Genomic DNA, 22,676 nt, shown 5'->3' with positions numbered 1-22,676 from the left:
CACTGAGTGTCCCAGGGCAGGCACAGAGCCCACAGTCAGTGGGATCCACTCAAACATCTCCCTGGCAGGGAGAGCTGCTCCCCACGAAGTGTCACACACAGGAGAGGCGGGAGGAGGAGGGAAGTGCAAAGTGAGTGACTTTCCCCGCCCTCACACCCCCACATCCACCTACCCTGCTTCCCACACAGCCCCTCGCCCCTCCCTCCACCCACAGACTGAGAAAGTGTGTCACCAGGGAACAAATGCCATCTCCCAGGAGGAAGGAGGAGGAAGGGGGAGAAGAGAGACTTCAGTTGTGTGCCTGCGGGGGCCGGGGTAAGGAAGCAGAGGTTGCTGAGCTTCCCAGCTGTGAAGGACGCCCCCTCAGAACAGTGACCTTGACATCAGCCTCCCTCTCTCAGAGGGCTCGAGACCTGTGGGGCAGGAGCCACAGCCCCCACACTCAGGATCACATGGCCAGGGGGACCTAAGAAGAGGCCCTGAAGATGCAGATGAAATCTATTAACCCCAAAGAGCCTTTGCCAGCTGAGTGGGCCCACCATGAAGCTGATATCCCAAACTTTTCATCTCACTGCACCCTGGCTTAGAGGGGGCCACTGACCTGCCCTTGCCACCCCCTCCAGCCCTCCACAGACAAGTCGGCCTCCAAGGGTTAATCTGCTGCCTTCCTTTCCTTTTATCCGCCCCCACTGAGCTGCCACATGCCAGCAATGATGCACTTCACACTGTTATTACCGTGATTTATTTAGTTTTAATTTGGGGGTGAATCTCGTGCTATAGGAAGCAGGAGGCCAACAGTTTGGCAAGAAGCAAAGCCACGCAGGGGCCTGTGCCATGCCAATCCTGTCCCCTCTGCCTGGGGTCCCTCTGTCCTCAGCCTGCTCCTCCTGGCCTGTGGCCTTGCTCCTGACTCGAACCCTAAATTGGGTTTGCCCTTCATTTAATCTCCTCCACATAGCTTTTATTCCCTCATCTGCAAAATGTGATAAATAACAGTACCTACCTCCTATTTTTGCAGAGAGGATGAGGTGAGATAATGCACGGAACACAGTACAGCTGTTCTCACACAGTAGACTCTCAATAATTAACAGATATTATTAGGTTGATCCCTATGAATCACATTACATTGCAGAACCCAAACAACCACATATCAACAACTTCATATGGTTCAATCTTTTTTTCTTTTTTTTTTTTTTTTTTTTTTTATTCATGATAGACACAGAGAGAGAGAGGCAGAGACACAGGCAGAGGGAGAAGCAGGCTCCATGCCGGGAGCCAGACACGGGACTCAATCCCGGGTCTCCAGGATCACACCTTGGGCCAAAGGCAGGCACTAAACCGCTGAGCCACCCAGGGATCCCCCTCAACTAATCTTTTGTACTCAGGGCCACAGAGGTTCCTTCTAACCCCTACGATTTCCCTACTGAAAGTTGCCATGAAGTCCCCTTTCCGCTCCAGTGCCAGAGCCCCAGCCAGAGCTCTGCTGGTGCCTTTGAGAAGCACAGCATCCCAGGACCCAGCCCAGCCCGGCCCAGCCCCGGCGGCTACCTCTTTGCCCAGGTCCTCACGGATGACCTGGCGGACCTCTTGAATGCTGCTCTGCGGGGCCTGGCTGTGCAGCACCTTCAGCGTGCTGGTGTACTCCTCGGGCAGCAGGTAGTCCAGAGCCCCCAGGTGCTGGCCCACCTTGATGAAAGTGCCCCGGTTGGCACAGCAGAGCTCACAAAGACGCCTGGCAGAACGGAGGTGCACCTGCAGGGAGACAGGCCAGGGCCAGAGAGGGATGAGTGCCCACTGCCCACTGGAAATCACCCCCTTTGCTTGCCCCCTCTGCCTGAAAACCCTGATTCGCTCCTCAGAGTACACACACACACACACACACACACACACACACACACAGCTTCATTCACCGACTGCCTCCATGCTCTCCTTCGGTCTTGGTACCTAGAGCAGTCAATTCCAGCCTCATCCTGAGGCCAGCCCCCTCATATGGCTGATGCTCCGATGCTTCTGATCCTCTTTCCATCGAGATTCATCTGGCCCAGGAACCAGAGCCTTCATTCAAGGCTTTTAACAATTCTAATCTACTAATGATTCATTTGAGGGCACACTGAGTTAATGTATGTGTCACCCAAGCCTCAGACATATTAATAACACTATCTGCTTAGAGATCTACGGTTTCTAAAACATGCTCATATGCATTATTTCTTTTAATCCTTATAGCAGTTCAGGGAGTCAGGTACTGGTGTCTTTAAAAATAAGAAACTCAGATGTGGCGCTTATGAATAAATAGCTAATAAAGGTCAAAGGAAGGTCTAGAAAATGCTCCAAACCTAGAGCGCTTTTAACTCAGCAAACTTTAGAGCAGGAGACTCCTCTTAACTGGAAGAAAAGTTTTACTGGGAAACATCAGGTGCATAGAGTAGGCAGCTGGGCAGGTTACCTACGACAGGGCAGCCTTAACTTGCAGCCTGATGCCCACTGTCCTTCCAGAGCTGGGAGGTAATACCCCCTGCCCCCCAGGCTGTGTATCCCCCAGTTATCACTCCAGCTCAGCTGAGGACCCTTGGACCTGCAAGGGTCCTGCCTTCCTGAAGCTACAGCTTCTAAGGCAGGATAGAGCCATGTGCACACACAGAAGGTAAGGGAGCCCAGTGCCCTGTGGGAACCTCTTGTACCCATGAAATCAACCAACAGGGATAAACATCCATGATAGATTTACACTCTCTTGGGTGTTATGGAAGATGCCAACATAATTAACCACATACTGGAGGCAATGAACCACCTGAGGAGTTTAATAACTTTTGGCAACAAGGATGGAAGAAACAGTCAAAGATCCTATACAATTAGTTGCCAAGTGGACCATACAGAAAACTGCTACTTTTAAAAAAAAAATGTATTTATTTTATTTATTCATAAGAGACACAGAAAGAGAGAGAGAGGCAGAGACACAGGCAGAGGGAGAAGCAGGCTCCATGCAGGGAGCCCGATGTGGGACTTGATCCCCGGTCTCCAGGATCAGGCCCTGGGCTGAAGGCGGCACTAAACTGCTGACCACCCAGGCTGCCCAGAAAACTGCTACTTTAGAAATTAAGAAGATAACACTACAGCCCTCAACACCCTTGTCCCAGCAGCCAGGATCCCATCTGCCCTGTCCCACCACAGCAGAGTAGATGCCCCAGACTCCAGAGGCAGGACACTGGGAGTTGTCCTGAAGTCCTTTTGGGCATCCACTACTGGCTCTGCTGGACACCTCACTGCCCCCACCCCAGTGCCCTCATGGGAAGCCCTAAATACACATGACTCCATCCCGCTGGGCAGAGTCCTCCAGCCTTGATGTGGATATCTGGTCCCAGCTGGGCCACAGAGAGTCTTTTTTCCCTGATGGAAGGGTGTAGGGAGAAGGAAATTAATCCTAAGAATGAAGAGAGAAAGATGCTCTTAGATGGGATGAAAGATTGTGGGAAAAGGTGGTGAATTCACTTTAAGAATTTGGAACTGGGGACTCAGCTGACCAGTGGCAGGTGTCAGAAAATCAGTGCCATGGCCGGCTAAGGCTATGCCCAAGCCCTGGTTCTGAGGAAGTGTGAAAGAAGGCAAACATGGTCAAACATGGAACCAGGCATTTTCTCACAGAGCAAAGGTCCAGGCTGGTGTGAACAAATGACTTTTTGTAGCTCAAATAATCATTCTCCAAATTCCAGCCCAGAAGAGGAGAGATCATAGTCATTGGCAGAATAAGACGGAGTGGACAGGCATCTACAACCCACTATTCCCTAAGGTACAGTATGACTGGAGCCCACATCCAGCTGGACACTCACAGCTGGCTGCCCTGCCACTCAGCTGCCCTTTCCCCCAAGGAGACACACTCAACCCCCCACATCAAAGCTTCTCTGGAGTCAAAGCCACATGGAATCAGAGGGCTGGGAGGTGAGATGAGGACACACCCCACTTTCCTCACCCTGCCCAGTAAAGACCTGAGCCACTGTGTATTCACTGGGCCCTGCAGCAGGCCGGCTGCATGCCCTCCACCACACGGGAAGACGCAACTGAGCCGCTTGCACACACCGAGGGACTTGCAACAACAGGATCACACTGAGAACCACAGGAGCTCAGCTGCAAGACCCAAGAGAGCTGGAATTAGAGGAAAGACTCACTCACAGGATGCAAATGGGTGTATGCTGCTCAGAACTATGGCCTCCAGGCTCCAAATCCGCCCTTCTCCGCCCCACACTGTGATCCTAGGGCTGCACCCTGTCGTTTCTCCATTGTCAGGTGGCTTCTTATTAAGCTTTGTCTACAGGTGTCTCTGGAGGGACACTGAGGCTACCGGAGGGAAAGGAGGCTCCCTTCGAGGTGTCAGTGTGGCATTTATCTCAGCAGCCAGAAGGCCAGTGGTTTAGGGGTGGCCCCCCAGAACAGCCCATCCCCAGTAAATTTCCCCATTACTCGGCAGGCCCCTGTGATGGACTCACTGAGGCCCACACCCTCCAGCAAGTGTGCTGACCAGGCAGCAGGCTGCTCCTATAGGTTAGCTCCAGTCCACACCCTCCTACAAATTTTACTGCCACCCAGTCCACTCTCCCCTCGACCGTGCCTTCCATTGGGTCTCCTCAGCACTGGGCAGACCTCCACCTCATCCTTGCAGGTGGGAGGCCCTCAGCTGAGTTCTGTCCTTGTTCACGACCCCTCAGCCCGAGAGAGAGCAGCTGCTTTGTGTGCTTACTACTTTTTACCAGTTAATAATCTTTTCTGTTAAGTCTTCCCCACTTGAACCCTCTTGCACTGTTGGTGGGAATGCAAACCAGTGCAGCCACTCTGGAAAACAGCATGGAGGTTCCTCAAAAAGTTAAAAATAGAACTACTCTCTGATCCAGCAATGGCAATAGTAGGTATTCACCCAAAGAATACAAAAATACCAATTCAAAAGGATATCAGAAAGGGAGACAGAACATAAAGACTCCTAACTTTGGGAAACGAACTAGGGGTGGTGGAAGGGGAGGAGGGCGGGGGGTGGGGGTGAATGGGTGACGGGCACTGGGGGCTATTCTGTATGTTGGTAAATTGAACACCAATAAGAAATAAATTTTAAAAAAAAAAGGATACATGCACCCCGATGGTTATAGCAGCAGTATCTACACTAGCCACTAGCCAAATTATGGAAACAGCCCAAGTGTCCACTAACTGATGAATTAATAAAGAAAATGTGAGATATATATGTGTGTGTGTGTATACATATGTATGTGTGAATATTACTCAGCCATAAAAGAGAATGAAATCTTGCCATATGCAACAATACCAATGGAGCTAGAGAGTATTACGCTAAGTAAAATAAGCCAGTCAGAGAAAGACAAATATCATATAATCTCACTCATATGTGGAATTTAAGAAACAAAAGAAATGAGCAAAGGGAAAAAGAGAGACAGAGAGAGAGAGAGGCAAACCAAGAAACAGACCCATACCTATAGGGCACTGATGGTCACCAGAGGGGAGGAGGGTGGAGGGATGGGGGAAACAGGTGATGGGGCTTAAGGAAGGCACCTGCTGTGATGAACACTGGGTGTTGTACGGAAGTACTGAATCACTGCATTGTACACCTAACTCTACTATTATGCTGTATGTTAACTAACTGGAATTTAAATAAATAGAAAATAAATAAAAGGATGGATTCCATTCTAAACTTATTTTTTTAAAGGATTTTATTTATTTATTCATGAGAGACACACACACACACAGAGAGAGAGAGAGAGAGAGAGAGAGGCAGGCAGAGACACAGAGGAAGAAGCAGGCTCCATGCAGGGAGCCTGACGTGGCACTCGATCCCAGGTCTCCAGGATCATGCCCTGGGCTGAAGGCAGCATTAAACCACTGAGCCACCCGGGCTGCCCTAAACTTTTTAATACAGTGTATGCTCTGCAGTTTACTTACATAGTAATCAATGTGAAATAAAGATCTCAGAAATTTAATAAAAAAAAAAGTTTTCCCCAGTCAGATACTGGTATGATTGGTCCCTTATGGATACATAGGATTGGTCCCTGAAATCAAATCTGAATAAATTAGGGTAAAAAGAAGGGCATTTCAGGGATGTCAAGTTCAGTGGTTGAGCATCTGCCTTTGACTCAGGGTGTGATCCCAGAGTTCTGGGATCGAGTCCCACATTAGGCTCCCCACAGGGAGCCTGCTTCTCCCTCTGCCTGTGTCTCTACCTCTCAATGTGTCTTAAAAAAAAATAAAATAAAAATAAAAATTAAAAAAACAAACAAAAAACCATTTCAGATCAAGAGGACAATACAGCAATATGTATCTGCGTGCTGAAGACCTATTCCACTGTTTTCTTTAGACTGGATTCACACCTTCATTTGTCTCTGCCACTGGCAGCCCTCAGAAAGCACCAGCCTCAATGATGTCAGTTGAAAGATTAAAAAAAAAAAAAAAAGGAAAGCACCAGCCTACTGCCCATCACCTGCAGCTGGAGCCTTGGTAGGGTATCTCTTGGCACAAAGTGATGGTCACCTTCAAGACACTGTGTGGACAATACAGGGAGCCCTTTCTGGTCACACAAGCCCAGGAAAGCTGGTTGACTTCCAACTTACCAATCATTTGGCACATCAGCCATAGGGGCAGAGACCATGTGTGTCCCCTGTACGCTCTGTGTACCTCAGGGAAAGCTGTGCAGGAGCCATAAATGTAGATTGATGACAACTATGAGTTATACACTCACAAAACCGTCACCCATGAAGCTGAGTCAGCATCTACTGCAAATGGCACCCACATTTCAACTAAAGAGGCCCCAAAGTCACCTTCAACTAGCTTCTAAATAAACATACACACATACACACAAGTGGTGAGGGATACTGTCATTCATCAAAACCTTTTAATGTTCTTTTAAGGCCAAAAAACACAAACGCAGAAGAACAGAGTAGGGTTTCTGATCTCCGCGGTCCCTTTTCAGCTCTAGCTTCTAGGGCTTCCCTGTCCTTTGGATTCAGAAGGCAGGTCCCATTCAAACTTTCAAGAAACTGCTGCTTAGTAACAACCCTCCTTTTAGCATTCACTTCCCTAATCTGATTCCTTAAGGGGCTGTGTCTGCTGACAGCAGGGACTATTCATGGGGAACCCACAGTTCTCTCCCACCCAGGAAACTTTCTAACCCCAACAAGGACTGTGCTTCAATGAAAAGGTAAAAGCTTCTAGAATCTCCAGATCGGCACTCTCCTGTATCTAGTCGTGCATATTATAATTCGTTGGGTGTGCACCTGCACAAGCCTAGAGACCCCAGGAAGGACATGCCAGTCAACAAAAACTAGTTGATTCTAGGTTTGTCCAAAAGAACCTGCTGCAGTGATGGAAATATTCTGCATCTGCAGTGTCCAATAACACAGCGCCCACCAGCTACCACTAGATACGGGGCACTTAAAATGGGGCTAGTGTGAAGGAAGAACTGAATTTTTCATTTTACTTAATTTTAAATAATTTAAATCATCACATGTAGCTAGTGGCTCCCATACTGGACAGCTCAGGCTTATCAATCAGTAACAACTATAATAAATAACCATTTCATTAGTGCCCTGTTCTAAGTACTACTCCTGGCCTACATTAAAAGCTGAAATAAAGGTGGTTATTACTGTTTTTAAATCTGCCCAATATCTCTGTAAAATGGATCTCAATATGTGTCTTTAAGGATGACAAAATAGGGATCCCTGGGTGGCTCAGCGGTTTAGCACCTGCCTTTGGCCCAGGGCTTAATCCTGGAGTCCTGGGATGCATTCCCACATCTGGCTCCCTGCATGGAGCCTGCTTCTCCCTCTGCCTGTGTCTCTGCCTCTCTCTCTCTCTCAGTGGATCTCATGAATAAATAAATAAAATCTTTAGGGAACCCTGGGTGGCGCAGCGGTTTAGCGCCTGCCTTTGGCCCAGGGCGCGATCCTGGAGACCCGGGATCAAATCCCACGTCGGGCTCCTGGTGCATGAAGCCTGCTTCTCCCTCTGCCTATGTCTCTGCCTCTCTCTCTCTCTCTCTGTGACTATCATAAGTAAATAAAAATTTTAAAAAAAAGAATAAGGACCAGAAATGGTAAACCTTGTTTAAAAAAATAAAAATAAAAATAAATAAAAAATAAAATAAAATCTTTAAAAAAAAAAAAGAAAGAAAAAAAGGATGACAAAATAATCTCAGAGAGGTTCAGTGACATTTCCAAGCTCCCAGAATTAGCAAAGGGTGAGATGCTGGTGTGTTCAACCATGTGCCAGAGGGCAGGCATGAACTGAATTTTTCCATGTATGAGCACCATGGGGATGCAAGCATTGTCAGGATGGTCTCCAAGGGCAAGGAGCTTACAAACCAGACCAAGGGGTGGACACATACCCATGACATTGGAATCACCAATGGCAGGCAATAGAGGTAGCTGCCCAGTAGCTCCAAAGTATGACATGTGCTGAAGAGAGGACCAGCCTGGCACGAGGGTGGCCATGGAAGCTGAATCAAGTGTATACAGTTTAAAAGGCCAACAAAAGCCATGCTCAATCTTGAATACAAGGAGTTGTAAAACATAAGGATTAACAGCACTGGCTTTGGAACCAAAAAGACTTGGGTTCAAATCCTACTTTGCTACTTACTTGTCATATAACCCTAACTCTGGGCCTCAGTTTCCTCATTAGTAAAAGGAGAACAATGGTAACTATCACTGGGATGGCCACATGAAGCAATGCATAAAAAAAAGAGTTCAGCACAGGGCTTAGCATACAGTCAGTGCTCAATATATGAATAAAAAAAGATGGCAGGGCCAGGGGGGGAACCAATGTTCTTAGAAAAATAAAATTAAAAAAAAAAAAAAAAGAGAGAGAGAGAGAAAGAAACACTCCCAGACCCATCCACTCCCTATACTTTCTTCAGACCAACAAGTCTGGACTGCAATCTAATAGAAACCATAGCTAATTTCATGCTCCGTCATCTAAATGGCATAGCAACCATGCATAAGAAATGCAAATAGTGATAGAGCATTATTCTACTAAATACACTGACTTTAGGTTCTCTGCCCCCAAAGGCCTGTATACTTCTTCTACTACCCTAATACCAACCACTCAGCTGCTCACTGACCCAAGTGTTGCCTTTACCAAGCACTAGGTTGTACTGGCTGAGTGGGTGTGTGGCTGCAGCATGTCCTCACTGCAGAGGCCTGACATCCCTCCTTCTGTCCCTGCCAAAATACAGTAGGAACAGCTGGCATGGCCTCCCTGCCCCTCCTCCAACTTCATTTCCACTCCCAGCTCAATAACTTGCCTTATGATTATCTCATTACCAATAACCTTGCTGTAATGAGTTTTAATCTGCCTCATATTAATTAAAAGCATTGTTATTAGCTAGCTTGGTTTGGGGTTTGAGAAGGGGGCAGTGAATAGCTAATAAGATCAACCCAGTGCTGATTAATAATTGATTGGGAGGGATGGAGCAAAGAAAGGCCCAGAGAGGGCAATTCCTAACTCATGTCTAAATACCCAGGAACATGGGCTTTGGTCTCCAAACTCAGCAGAAAGTTACCAAAGTCAGCCTGAATCAACAGGTTCCCCATCAGAACTGAGCAATAATCTCCAATGGAGTTTAGGGGTGTTTGTGACACACAGAGGAAAGCGACAGACACACATGCAGACCCCACATGATATGAGGGGGAAAAGAGAGAGACAACGAAAGAGGATGTAAGAGACAGACCCCAAAACAAGGGTTTTTGATTAATTCTAGTCAAAAAATAAAGACTCACAGGAAATGTAATGAAACCTAAACAGTGGTATCTCTAGACTGTGAGATCACAAAGGTATTTTTTTCTTCAAAGCTTTTTCTGTATTTTCCAAATTTCTTAATACTCATATGTATTATGTCAATAATGGGGAAGAAATTTTTTTAATCATCCCTCCTTCAACAATCTCTATAAACATAAAAGTCCAGCTGATTTTTTTTTCAGATTTATAAAACAATGATTGTTACAGAACTGGATACCAGGCAGTTAGGACAGTGATTCCTGAGCAATGGGAGGCAGACAAGGTGAACCCTATAACTGTCCCAGTTTACTGCATCAAGACTTTCCAGGCTCAGCATCAGGAAAGGGAAGCCAGGAAGTGCCCAGAGAACTCCCTGAGTTGGGGAGATGGAACTGGGAGTCCAGGAAGGCCAAGCAACAAGGCTTCTTCACAGGACAGAGTACTGGAGAGGAGAGAGCAATATAGAGGAGGAGCAGTGAAGATGTGTGGAGGGTCCACCTCACATATTCAGCACATGCACATGAGGAAACCACCTGAGTCCAGAAAAAGAACAATCAAAAAAGACTAGAGTTAACAGTACCCGGTGCTCACATAGAACCTACTTCCACCAGCCAGACTGGAAAATCTTGTAATTCTTGAGCCACTTGTTATAGCACTATCCCAGAACAAAGCTGAAGAGTACTTATAAGAATACAAAAATACCTAGAACCCAAAATGATGTTCAATGTCTGGCACCTAATAAGAAATTACCAGGTATGAAAAGAAGCAGAATAATATAACACAAAATGAGAGGAAAACTATCAATCAAAATAACTCAGAAACAATAATAATGATATATAATTTGTTTAAAAACCAGAACTGAAACTTACATTAGAATTAGTAGAGAGGAACATTAAAATCATTATTATAACTGCATTTCATATGTTTAAAATTTAAGCAGAGACAAGAACAATATTTTTTTCAAAAAGAGAGTGAAATCCAAATGAAAATTCTAGAGATGAAACTGCAATGTGTGGTGTAAAAAATACACTGGATGGGAACAATGGCAGATTAGGCAATGTAGAAGAAATGATCAGTGAACTTGAAGACCTAGCAATAGAAACGATTCCAAATGAAACACACAAAGAAAAAAGAATTTTTTTAAAAAATGGAAAGAAATCAGTGATCTGTGGGACAAATTCAAGCAGCCTAGTAAACATTTAGCTGGAGTCACCAAAAGAGAGGAGATAGGAGAGGGTAAAGAAAAAATATGTAAAGAAATAATGATTGAAAAATTTTCCAATTTGATTTTCTAAAAAAAAAAAAAAAGAAAGAAAGAAGGAAAGAAAGACCGACCTATAAACCAACAGATCCAAGAATATTCAAAAAGCCTCATGCATAAGAAACATGAAGGAAACTATTTAATGAAATTATTAAAAATTAGTGATAAAGAGAAAAATCTTTATAAAGTATCCAGAGAAAGGGATGTCTCAGTGGCTCAGCAGTTAAGCATCTGCCTTCAGCTCAGGGCATGATCCTGGAGTCCTGGGATCGAGTCCCACATCAGGCTCCTTGCATGGAGCCTGCTTCTCTCTCTGCCTATGTCTCTGCCTTTCTCTGTATATGTCTCTCATGAATAAATAAAATCTTTTAAAAATAAAGTATCCAGAGGAAAAAATTACATCATAGACAGAGGAACAAAGAAAAGAATGACAGCAGATTTCTCACTGGCAACAGTACAAGCAGAAGTGAGCAGAGCAACTCTCTGAAAGCACTGAAAGAAAACCCAGAATTCTATACCCAGAAAAAAACATCTTTCAAAAACAAAAAAGTAAAATGGAAGCTCTTTCAGGCATATAAAAGCTCACAGAATTCATCTCCCTCTACAACAACAAAAGAAAATGTTAAAGGATATCCTTCAAGTAATAGGAAAATGATATGGGAGAGAATTATGAATGTATGTGAGGGAAAAAAGACTAGAAATAGAAATTTCGTAGGTGAATACATAAGGATTTTTTTCTTATTTTCTGTATCTCTTTAAAAGATAAACTGCTTAAACAAAAATTATAAAGTAATGTAGAGTTTATAACATATGTAAAAGCAAAATGTATTAACATCAGTAGCACAAAGGCTGGGAAGAAAGAAATGAAAGTACACCATTATAAGATTCTTACACTCTGTGAAGTGGTATGTCACTTGAATGCAGAATATAAAAGTTAAAAATGTATGCTGTAAACTAACACAATCACTGAAATAACAAAAAAGCATCAAAGGAAATAGAATCATTAAAAATATCTAATCCGAAAGAAAGTATGAGAGGAAACAAGAAATATAGGGCGAATAGGACAAACAAAACAAATAACAAGATGAAAGACATAAATCTAACCATAACAATACTCTCTTTCTACTAATTTATTTTAATTTCCATTAAATATAAATGGTCTAACTACCCCAATTAAAAGCCAAAGATTGTCAATTTGGATAAAAAAGAAAGATTCCTGGGGTGCCTGAGTGGCTCTGCCAGTTAAGTATCCTACTCTGGATTTTGGCTCAGGTCATGATTTCAGAGTTGTGAGATCAAGCCCTGTAGTGGGCTCCACTCTAGATGTAGAGCCTGCTTAAGATTCTCTCTCCCTTCCTCTTCTGTCCCTCCCTGTTCCAATCCCTCTCTTACTCTCTTAAAAAAAAAAAAAAAAAATCCCAGGGCAGTCCTGGTGGCTCAGCGGTTTAGCGCCGCCTACAGCCCAGGGCCTGATCCTGGAGACCCAGGATCGAATCCCATGTCAGGCTCCCTGCATCGAGCCTGCTTTTCCCTCTGCCTGTGTCTCTGCCTCCCTCCTCTCTCTCCTATGTGTATTCTCATGAATAAATAAATTAAATCTTTAAAAAAAATCCCAGTAAATATTGCCTATAAGAAATGCTCTTTAAATATAAAAATATAAATAGGTTTAATGTATGTGGATGGGAAAAAGTACATCATGCCAACACTAATTAAAATAAAGCTGGAATGGCAATGTTTACGTCAGACAAGAAGATTTCTATCCAATTCTATCTAATTCAATTGTGTCACAGCTGAATTCTACCAAACATTTAGGCAGGAAATAATACCAATTCCACTCAAACTCTTCAGAAAACTGAAGACAGAATACTTCCCAACTGATTCTATGAGACCAACGTTACTCCAATATCAAAACCAGACATTAAATACAAGTGGGGGGGGGGGGGCGGTCACAGACCAGTATTCACTCTGACCATAGATATAAAAATTTCTTTTTTAATTTTAGCTAATCAAATCCAACAATTTAAGAAAAAGCTCTATTCTTATTACATCTTATCAGGTGGTGCATAATTTTGATTTGTCTCCCTCCAGGCAATGTGAATTTTGATCATTTCATTAAGATGTTATCCACCAGGCTTTCTTACTTAAAGTTACTTGTTTTCTTTTTATAATTAAGTATTGTACAAGGAAGAACTCCCAAATTTTATAAATTAACCAGTTCCTTATCAAACTCTCGATTTATTCATCTGTTTATTTTTGTCCATTTGGACTCATGGATTTCTACTTTTTTCAACATATCACAATCTAATACTATCATTGTTTTAACAGCCTCATTGAGGTATTTTGACCCATGATAAATGATACAGGTAAAACCTATACTTCTTGATGTATGCATGCATCCATGATACAAAGTTTAATTCTGCATATGAATATCTAATAATTCAGGCATTGTTTGTTGGACAGACCTTTCTACACAGAATTGCCTTTGACCCATCGTGAAAAATTAATTGTTCATATATGTGTGGGTCCATTTCTGGACTTTCTTACCTGTTCCATAGATTAGTCTGTTTTTACATCAATTCTACATTGTCTTGACTACTCTGAGTATATAATGTCTTGAAATCAAATAGTATTTGTCCTCTTTGTTCTTCTTTTTCAGTGTTACTTTCTAGCACTGACTCCAAAACCTTCCATAATCCCATGTGGACTTTAGAATCAGCTTGTCAATTTCTACAAAAGGCCTGCTGGGATTTTGGTAGGAATTGCCGTGAATCTATATATTCATTTGGAGAGAATGGACATCTTAGCATTATTGAGTCTTTCTACCCATGAATATAATACACCTTCTCCATTTATTAGTCCTTTTTAAAACTTTCAGCAATATTCTGATTCATATATATCATATATACAAATAAAAATAGGGGCACCTGGGTGGCTCAGTCGGTTAAGCATCTGCCTTCAGCTCAGGTCATGATCCCAGGCCCTGCATTGGGCTCCCTGCTCAGCAGGGAGCCTGCTTCACTCTCTCCTCCCTGTTCCTGCTCTCTCTTGGTATCTCAGTCACTATCTTGCTCTCTCTCTCAAATAAATAAATAAAATCTTTTTTTAAAAAAAGAAAAAGAAATAGAATAGAAATTTCTCCTAAGAAAATAATCTAAGACATGGAAAATAGTCTATGCACAAAGGTGTTCAGCACAGTGTTAATTATAATAGAAAAACATATGCAGATGCATCCTAAAAGTGGGAAAAGGGGAACAGCTAAGTAAATCATGTAACAGGCACACAAAGAAAGTAGTAAGCTATTTTAAATGGACTATATGACAATATGGAAAATGCTAAGGATAACACATTAAGAGAAAAGAACAGTAAATTATATTCATAGAACACTATGGTTTTAACAAAACAGTGTTAAGGTATATCAAGGGTACACCTGGGTGGCTCAGTCAGTTGACTGACTCTTGGTTTTACCTCAGGTCATCTCCTGGGTTGTAGGATTGAGCCCTGAGGCAGGCTCTTCACTCAGCAGGGAGTCTGCTTGAAAGATTCTCTCCTAGGGCACCTGGGTGGCTCAGTGGTTGAGCGTCTGCCTTGGCTTTAGGTCGTGATCCCAGCGTCCTGGGATCAAGTCCTACATCCAGCTTCCTGCATGGAGCCTGCTTCTCCCTCTGTCTATGTCTCTGCTTTTCTCTGTGTGTCTCTCATGAATAAATAAAATCTTAAAAAAAAAAAAAGAAGATTCTCTCCCTTCTTTGCCTCTCCCCTCACTTGCCCAAGATATCTCTTTCTTTCAAAATAAATAAATAAATCTTTTTTAAAAAAGAAAAGAAGGTATATCAAAGTCACAGTGAGTTTGATTTGGTGAAATTAGAGGTAATTTTTCCTCAAATCTCTAAATTTTTTAGTAACATAATTATTGCTCTATAAATGCTTTTCTATTTTTCAATTCAGAAATAATTCACACACCAAAGAATTCACCACTTTAAAATATACAATTCAGTGGTTTTTACTATATCTGCTAAACTGTACAACTATCACTACTACCTAGTTCCAGAACATTGTTTTATTTTTTTAAATCAATTATAATTTTTAGTCACACTTCATATATATACAAAGTCTTGAGTCTTTGAAATAAAAAAAAAACCTCATCTTCATTCAATTTATCAGTGCTCATTAATAGATGATAAATGTTGTGAACATCCAAGTATGTATAAGTTTCCTATCATCTTATGTTTTACTAATATCTAATAATTTCATATTAAAATGAGGATCAAACGTAAGTTGCCAAATGACCTGTCAGCATAAAACAAGCACAAATAGGTCCTTGATTTATAATTTTCACATCCTCTTCTCAATAATTACTGTTTGAGTTGTTGATTCACTGTACCAGCATAGAATAGGAATTGCCAAGAAACAAAATCTTGTTCATCATACCCTCTGTACTAACGATCCTCAGTAGTCAATGCACAGTCCATGAAACTTCAACACACACTACCTCATCTGATCAAGGGTAAGAGTCCTTTGGGCAGTGGGGGGGGGGGGGGCGCACTATCATTCTTCCCATTCCACAGATGTGGAAACTGAGGCTCAAAACTGTTAGGGGGCTTACCAGGGTTACTGAGCCAATACAAAGTAGGTAGATCCAGGGTTTGAGTCACCGTCTTGGATTCCAAAACCCATCTCTTTCTACTAAAGTCTGCAGCCCAGCACACACACTGTTAAACACTACCCATGGGTTGGAAAACAACCCAGGAAGCCAGTGCCTGCAATGAGCCCTGAGTGTTGCCCTCTCTGCATGCTCACAACCACCTCCCACTCGCTGAGCCTCAGCTATTTCCCCCAGCCAGGCCACACAGCCACCATGGTGCCTGGTCACATCTGGGCTCCCAGGAGCTGCTCCCGTAAGCCAGCTAGGACACTGAGATTAGAAACAAATTCATGACCACCCGGGGCCTGAGAAGCACCAGTCATACAGAGGTCAGGGAGCCACTAGGAGAAGGAAGTGAGTGAGGCCCAGGAGGTATAAGATCTCAGTGCAGCAACTGGATAAGGCCACAAGTCTGTACAGCCCCAGGAGGCGGGTCCAGAAAGGGGCAGGACACTGGCCACAATGGGAAAGGAGGACAACCTGCAGTGATAACCATCCAAAAGCCACCAGAGCTTTCAGTATGAAATTCAAACTCCTACCTGGGCCTCAAAGACCCAGCATGAAGCAGCCCAGGCACCCGCTGACTTGATCTTTTGCCCTCCCCACATCAATAGCTATCCCCCAACCTAATGACTGGTAATGTCTATGCCATCCTCTGCCCCCCAGTCTTTGCAGCAGCCACTCCAATCTCACCACCCCTTGCTCCTTTCATCTGTCAAAATCCTCTTCAGCCTGGACCCAGGCCTCCTCCCCTCCCCTCCTTTCCCCTCCCCTCTTCTCTACTGAGTCCCAGTCTGGCCCGTTCTCTTCTCTTCCCCCTTCCCACCTTACAGAAGCAGCTGCCTCCCCCATCCCATACCTATCAGCAGAGCCTGGAGTTCCATCCCCAGTGGGGCTCTCAGCTCTTCTTTCATCTGTGCCTCCCTATGACAGAACTGGGCCCGGTGCAGCTCTGTGGCCCTGATTGCAGGCTCTGCTCTGGGCCCACATGACAAAAAGCAGGGAGATAATTGCACATAAGGCCAGGCTGCTACCAAATCAGGCTACAGCCCAAGGTGAGAGGCCCAGAGCAACAGAGCTTTCAAATGTGAGGGACAATGGTAGGACCGTCTTCCAAGGGGGATAGCCTCCATAGCCCTCAACCCTTCCTCAGCAGGGAGCAGACAAATAGACCCCAAGAAGGCTTCCTTGAGGATCTGAAGCAGAGGCTTTTCCCCTGCAGTCAGGACTGAACTCAGTGATGACTCACTCAACAGAAGCCACAGACCTATCACCACACCACACCCCAGAGAGCCCTCCCCACCCAGCCACTCCCATGCCCTACACTCTCTAAGGGGGCCAATAGACACTGCTTCCATCAGGAAATGTCACTCTACCAGGAGGTGAGGTCAAATAATACCGGGGCAGACGATTCGTCCTGCAGGAAGGAGTCACCTCTGGCCAGACTCCCAGGACCATCTGGGACTCTTCTAGCTCTCCAGGCTTCCCCATCAAGGCCACCCAAAGGGAACAACCACGGACGGACAGCCTGCATGGCTGGACTAGGGCACAGAAGTGACCACAGCACAGCTTTTGGGTCTGAACTCTGACTGGGCCCTGCTGTCTAAGCCCACAGGAGATGTGGGTGTGAGGGGACAGGGCTGGCATCAACTGTACACAGACACTCAGTCTGCAGACTAGGAACACACTAGCATGGGGAAGCAGAGACTGTCTGGAGGAAATGCTTTAACAATGTTCAGATCAGAGGAGCGACCAGGCAAAATGGTCACCAAGGCCCCACCTGGCAGCTCGCCCTTGGAGAACCACACCAGGCCTCCAGGGCTCTGTTACATGTCCAAAACCAAAACAAACTTCTGTGAAGTAGGACACCCAGAACCACAGGCATTTACAGACCCAACACCATCTCACACTTGATTATTAGTACTATGGGAGTTTCATCAGCAAATTATAAATTCCAGGAATACCCAGAAGACCCCAGAACATTCAACAGGGGAGGATGAGAAGTAGGTATCTGAGGGGTAATAACTCTGAGTGATTCTGCAGAGGGGGGTGACTTTGAGAAGGTTTTGTGTTCATATCCAGCAATAATCTAAAAGGACAATGAGGGACACCTGTGTGGCTCAGTTGGTTAAGCGTCTCTTAGTTCCAGCTCAAATCATGATCCTGGGGTTGTGAGATTGAGCCCCATATCAGGCTTCATGCTCAGAATGGAATCTGCTTGAGATTCTCTCTCTCCCTCTGCCCCTCCCACCACCGCCCCCCCCACCTCATACCTGTATTCTCCTTCTCTAAAATAAATGAAATCTTTAAAAAAATAATAATAATAAAAGGACAATGAAACAAAATTTAACATTTAAATTAAATTACCAATGTTGATTAACTATTTACTATGTGTTAGGCTCTAATCTAAACACTTTATATATGTACTACCTTATTTCATTCCATAACTACCCTAAAACATAGGCACAATCATTATCACCTATTTTACAGATGACGGCAGTAGTTCAAAATGATGAAAACACCCAGCCAAGGTCACATAGCTAAGTAGCAGCAGAGCTGGGACTCAAACCCAGGCAGTGTGACTTCAAGACTACATGCTCTTTAACCACATGAATATCAATACTAAGAAGCCAGCTTTTTAGAATACCTGGCTCCTTCCAAAGAAAAAGTTCCAAACCAGAACTCAAGAAACCTGGATTCTTTTTTTTTTTTTTTTTTTTGAAGATTTTATTTATTTATTCACAAGAGACAGAGAGAGAGAGAGGCAGAGACACAGGCAGAGGGAGAAGCAGGCTCTGTGCAGGGAGCCCGACGTGGGACTCCATCCTGGGTCTCCAGGATCACACCCTGGGCTGAAGGTGGCGCTAAACCGCTGAGCCACCTGAGCTGCCCAGAAACCTGAATTCTGCACCAATTCTGCCCCTAACTTATTGGCCGTACAGTACAAGTCCTGAACAAATTCTTCTGGCTTTCCATTCCTCAGCTGGCTTATGTGGGAAATGAGAGATCAAGCAAGGTGGCACACATGTCTCCCCTCTATTACCACACCCAGGGCATACATTGGACAACACTGATCAGGGCAGCCCGGGTGGCTCAGCAGTTTAGTGCCACCTTCAGCCCAAGGCATGATCCTGGGGACCTGGGATCGAGTCCCACATCGAGCTCCCTGCATGGAGCCTGCTTCTCCTTCTGCCTGTGTCTCTGCCTCTCTCTCTCTCTCTCGTGAATAAAATCTTTAAAAATAAAAAAACACTGATCAACCACAACCCACTCACTGAGCCCAGGTGAAGACACGGGTATGCTCTACCGTGTGTCAGACAACCACTACCTACCAAGTAGAGTCAGAGGATGGAACGCACCTGCTTTCCCAGAGCTAGGCTGTTTCTAAGGCATATTCTGACTCATGAAATTTACAACCGTGTTAATGGGGTTCTAAAGTCAAAACTTTAACTCTAGCCCCACTGCAACTAGATCACTGTCCTTAAACCTCGATCTTCCTTCTGCAAAATGGACATGATGTTACACATGGCCAGTTCTACTTCTTTTTCCAGTCTCCAGGTGAATAATACTCCACGCCAATGTCTGATCTGTGTTACACAGATAACCAGATCTCAGTGTGTCCTGCCAGGCCCCTTTCCTCTGCTTTTCTAAGGGAGCCTGAAAAAGGGAAGATCCAAGGCCATGACAGGATGACATAATAGGATGAAGGGGTATAGGTTCCTTCACATTAGGAAACTATGTTTCTAGAAAGTTCCAGTTAAAGTGCAATCCCTAGAGGTGATAATACAGGAAATTATCTGTCATTGTCACTTTGGCAGGAATTTCTTTACCTGTTTTTCCAGACTCAGAAATGAAAAGTAGAATTCTATGGAATGGGATAGGTTCCAAACATGGGTTCTGTTTCAGAGAAGGCCATCCTAAAAAGAAATTTGTAGGAGGGGGCATTTGGGGAGGGCAGCTGGTAGGGGCTGAGAAGGCCTAATGAATAAAACATGCATCACAGCTGCCAAGGATACTTGCATTTTAATACGGAACAGTTTCAGGCCAAAGGAATTAATCTCTAATGGTGGAATTACAAGCATCAGCAATGATTTAGGGAGGTATTAAGCAAAGAAAGTTGTTCCAGCATCTCTGAAATCCCAACAAATGAGCTGATATGAGTGCACAAGCCTCAGAAAACAGGGAATACGCTGCAAATTTAAGGGATTAATAATATTATTACTGGCAACTTGTGAGTCTGCCTGCCAGTGAACAAGCCTGCCACCACACAGACAAATCCAGATGCCCACAGGAGCCCAGGACATGCACTCTTTGGTCTGGAAAGCATCCATTTGGGAACCTAGTTGCCAGAAAAACTGAAGAGAACCCTTCCCTCCATCTGCCCCTTAATCACACACACTGAGAAGATGCATAATTAATTTGTTCTCAACAGTTGCTCTGTGGCTAGAAGAGCGAGGGCATTTCTGGAATGGCAATTACAGACAAGAAAAACAAATGTTAGGCCACAAGCAGAATAACATATCCAGCCAGCCTGCTTCCCCTCCCTTCCCCGCCATCCCATGTTCAGGCCATTTCCTCACTGCCTGGAGATCTTGGGGGCCAGCAGAAAGGAAGAGAAAACAAAATCCTCAAAGATACAGGGAAGGAGGCCTCACTCTAACCTCAGAAAGAGGGACAGCCACAAAGTTCAGGTACAGCATGAAGGTTACTGGAAGGGACATTTGGGGGGGGGGGGGGGGACAGCATAACACATATAGGAATTAGTTGAAATTAAAGAATTCTTAGGAGCACCTGGCTGGCTCAATCAGTTAAATGTCCAACTCTTTGTTTCAGCTCAGGTTGTGATCTTGGGGTTGTGAGATCGAGCCCCGTGTCAGGCTCCACGCTGAGTATGGAGCCTGCTTAAGATTCTCTCTCCCTTGCCCTCTGCCCCTCCCTCACCCCTTCCTTTCTAAAAATAATAATAATAATAAATCAAAAAATAAAGAAACAATTCTTGCTAATTTCATCCACTGTGATAATAATGGGAATACTTAGAAAATGTCAGCTGTTAGAGACATGCATTGAAATTACAGGTGACATGGCATGATTTCTGCAATTTAAAACTCTGGCAGAAAAAAGAAATGAAAAAAATGATAGCAACATGTTTTTTTAAGATTTTTTTTTAAGTAGGCTCCACACCCAGAGTAGAGGCCCAGCATGGGCCCCAACTCAGGGCTTAAACTCACAACCCTAAGACTGAGACCTGAGCTGAGATCAAGAGTCAGACACTTAATGGACTGAGCCACTGACACCCCTATAGCAACATATTTTAGATCTAGGTGCCAGGGTTCATCATATTTTATCTCTACTCTTTAACTGCATTTGAATTTTCATATAGAGTTGTTTTTTTTTTTAAGGCACACTGTGGCCTAGGAGCCCTGTATTCTCAGCCTAAGCCAGCCTCTCCTGCTGCATTTGGTACCACATATACTGTCATTCACTCTACTCTATCCCACTGCCCTCCTCTCAGGGTCTTTTTTTTTTTTTTTAATTTTTATTTATTTATGATAGTCACACAGAGAGAGGGAGAGGCAGAGACACAGGCAGAGGGAGAAGCAGGCTCCATGCACTGGGAGCCCGACGTGGGATTCGATCCAGGGTCTCCCGGATCGCACCCTGAGCCAAAGGCAGGCGCCAAACTGCTGTGCCACCCAGGGATCCCTCCTCTCAGAGTCTTGAACAAGACAAACTCATTCCCATCTCAGGGCTCTTTAGGCTTGCAATTTCCTCTTCTCAGGGCACACGGGGCCTGCCTTGGTAGGGCCTCAAACTTGCCATCTAACGTGAAAGAATAATGCCTGCACCCCAACAAAGATGTCCACGACCTAATCCCTGAAACATGGGACTATGTTACCCTGCATGGCAAAGGAGAACTAAGGTTGCAGATGAAATTAAGGTTGCTGGGCAGCCCAGGTGGCTCAGCAGTTTAGCGCCACCTTCAGTCCAGGGCGTGATCCTGGAGACCCAGGATCAAGTCCCACATCAGGCTCCCTGCATGGAGCCTGCTTCTCCCTCTGCCTGTGTGTGTGTGTGTGTGTGTGTGTGTGTGTGTGTGTGTCTGTATAAATAAATAAAATCTTAAAAATAAAACAAGAAATTAAGGTTGCTGATCTTGAGATCTTGTGAAAGATGATCTCAAGTTATTAGGTGGGCCCTAATAACTTGTGATTACAAGTTATCACACTTGTGATTACAGTGTGATTACAATGGTTCTTTTCAGTAGAAGAAAAGAACCAGAGAGCTGGCAGCGTGAGAAGGACGTGGCCAGATGTTGCCAGCTCTGAAGATGGAGAATGGGTGCCTTGAGCCAAGGAATGCAGGTGGAAAAGACAAGGAACATCCCACTAGAGCCCCCAAAGGAAACACAGCCCTGCCGACACATTCATTGAGTCCAGTGAGAAGCATTTCAGACTTCTGACCTCCACAAATGTAAGAGAATAAATCTGCACCTTTTTCTTTTAGAGACTGTATTTATTTATTTATGACAGACAGAGAGAAAGAGAAGCAGAGACACAGGCAGAGAGAGAAGCAGGCTCCATGCAAGAAGCCCGATGCAGGACCCGACCCCGGGACTCCGGGATCATGCCCTGAACCGAAGGCAGATGCTCAACCACTGAGCCACCCAGGCGTCTCAAAACATTTGTATCTTAAACCACTGTTTGTGGTAGTTTGTTACAGCAGCAATAGGAAGCAGTAGCTACTGTCTTAAAATTAATTTTATCTTTGAATTTGTGTTTTGCAAATGAAGCTAAGTGGGGCAAAGGATCATGCACCAGGGTATTTAGCTCACGAACAGCCCCACCTCTCCAGGGACTTCTCAGCTGCCCACTCGCCACCCCCAGTGCCCTGGCTCCACCTAGTCTCCCCACCTGCACCCCACAGCCAGGCTGCTCTCCACCCAGGGTGGCAATCAGATCACATTGGTGGGAGAGATCTGCATTTTGCCACTGCCCTACATCCCCACTGCAGGCCTGAGTG

General features: G+C 44.6%; 1 protein-coding gene across 19 annotated transcripts in view; it reads right to left on the bottom strand.

Moving 5' to 3' along the window:
- The window catches only part of ADCK1 (aarF domain containing kinase 1), a 146,097-nt gene that overhangs the window by 64,053 nt on the left and 59,368 nt on the right, over positions 1-22,676 (bottom strand). For all 19 annotated transcript variants that reach the window (XR_012036980.1, XR_012036981.1, XR_012036982.1 and 16 more), the window contains one exon: positions 1,549-1,752. Coding sequence is in view for 15 of the 19 variants with exons in the window: in XM_072839499.1 (XP_072695600.1) it covers positions 1,549-1,752 (204 nt within the window). In the remaining 4 variants the exon portion in view is untranslated. The remainder of the gene's footprint in view (positions 1-1,548; positions 1,753-22,676) is intronic.

Source organism: Canis lupus, chromosome 9, assembly GCF_048164855.1.
Source record: "Canis lupus baileyi chromosome 9, mCanLup2.hap1, whole genome shotgun sequence".
In the NCBI taxonomy this organism is placed as follows: Eukaryota; Metazoa; Chordata; class Mammalia; order Carnivora; family Canidae; genus Canis; species Canis lupus.
The sequence above is the reverse complement of the archived record's forward strand: the minus strand, read 5'-3'. Positions and strand labels throughout refer to the sequence as shown.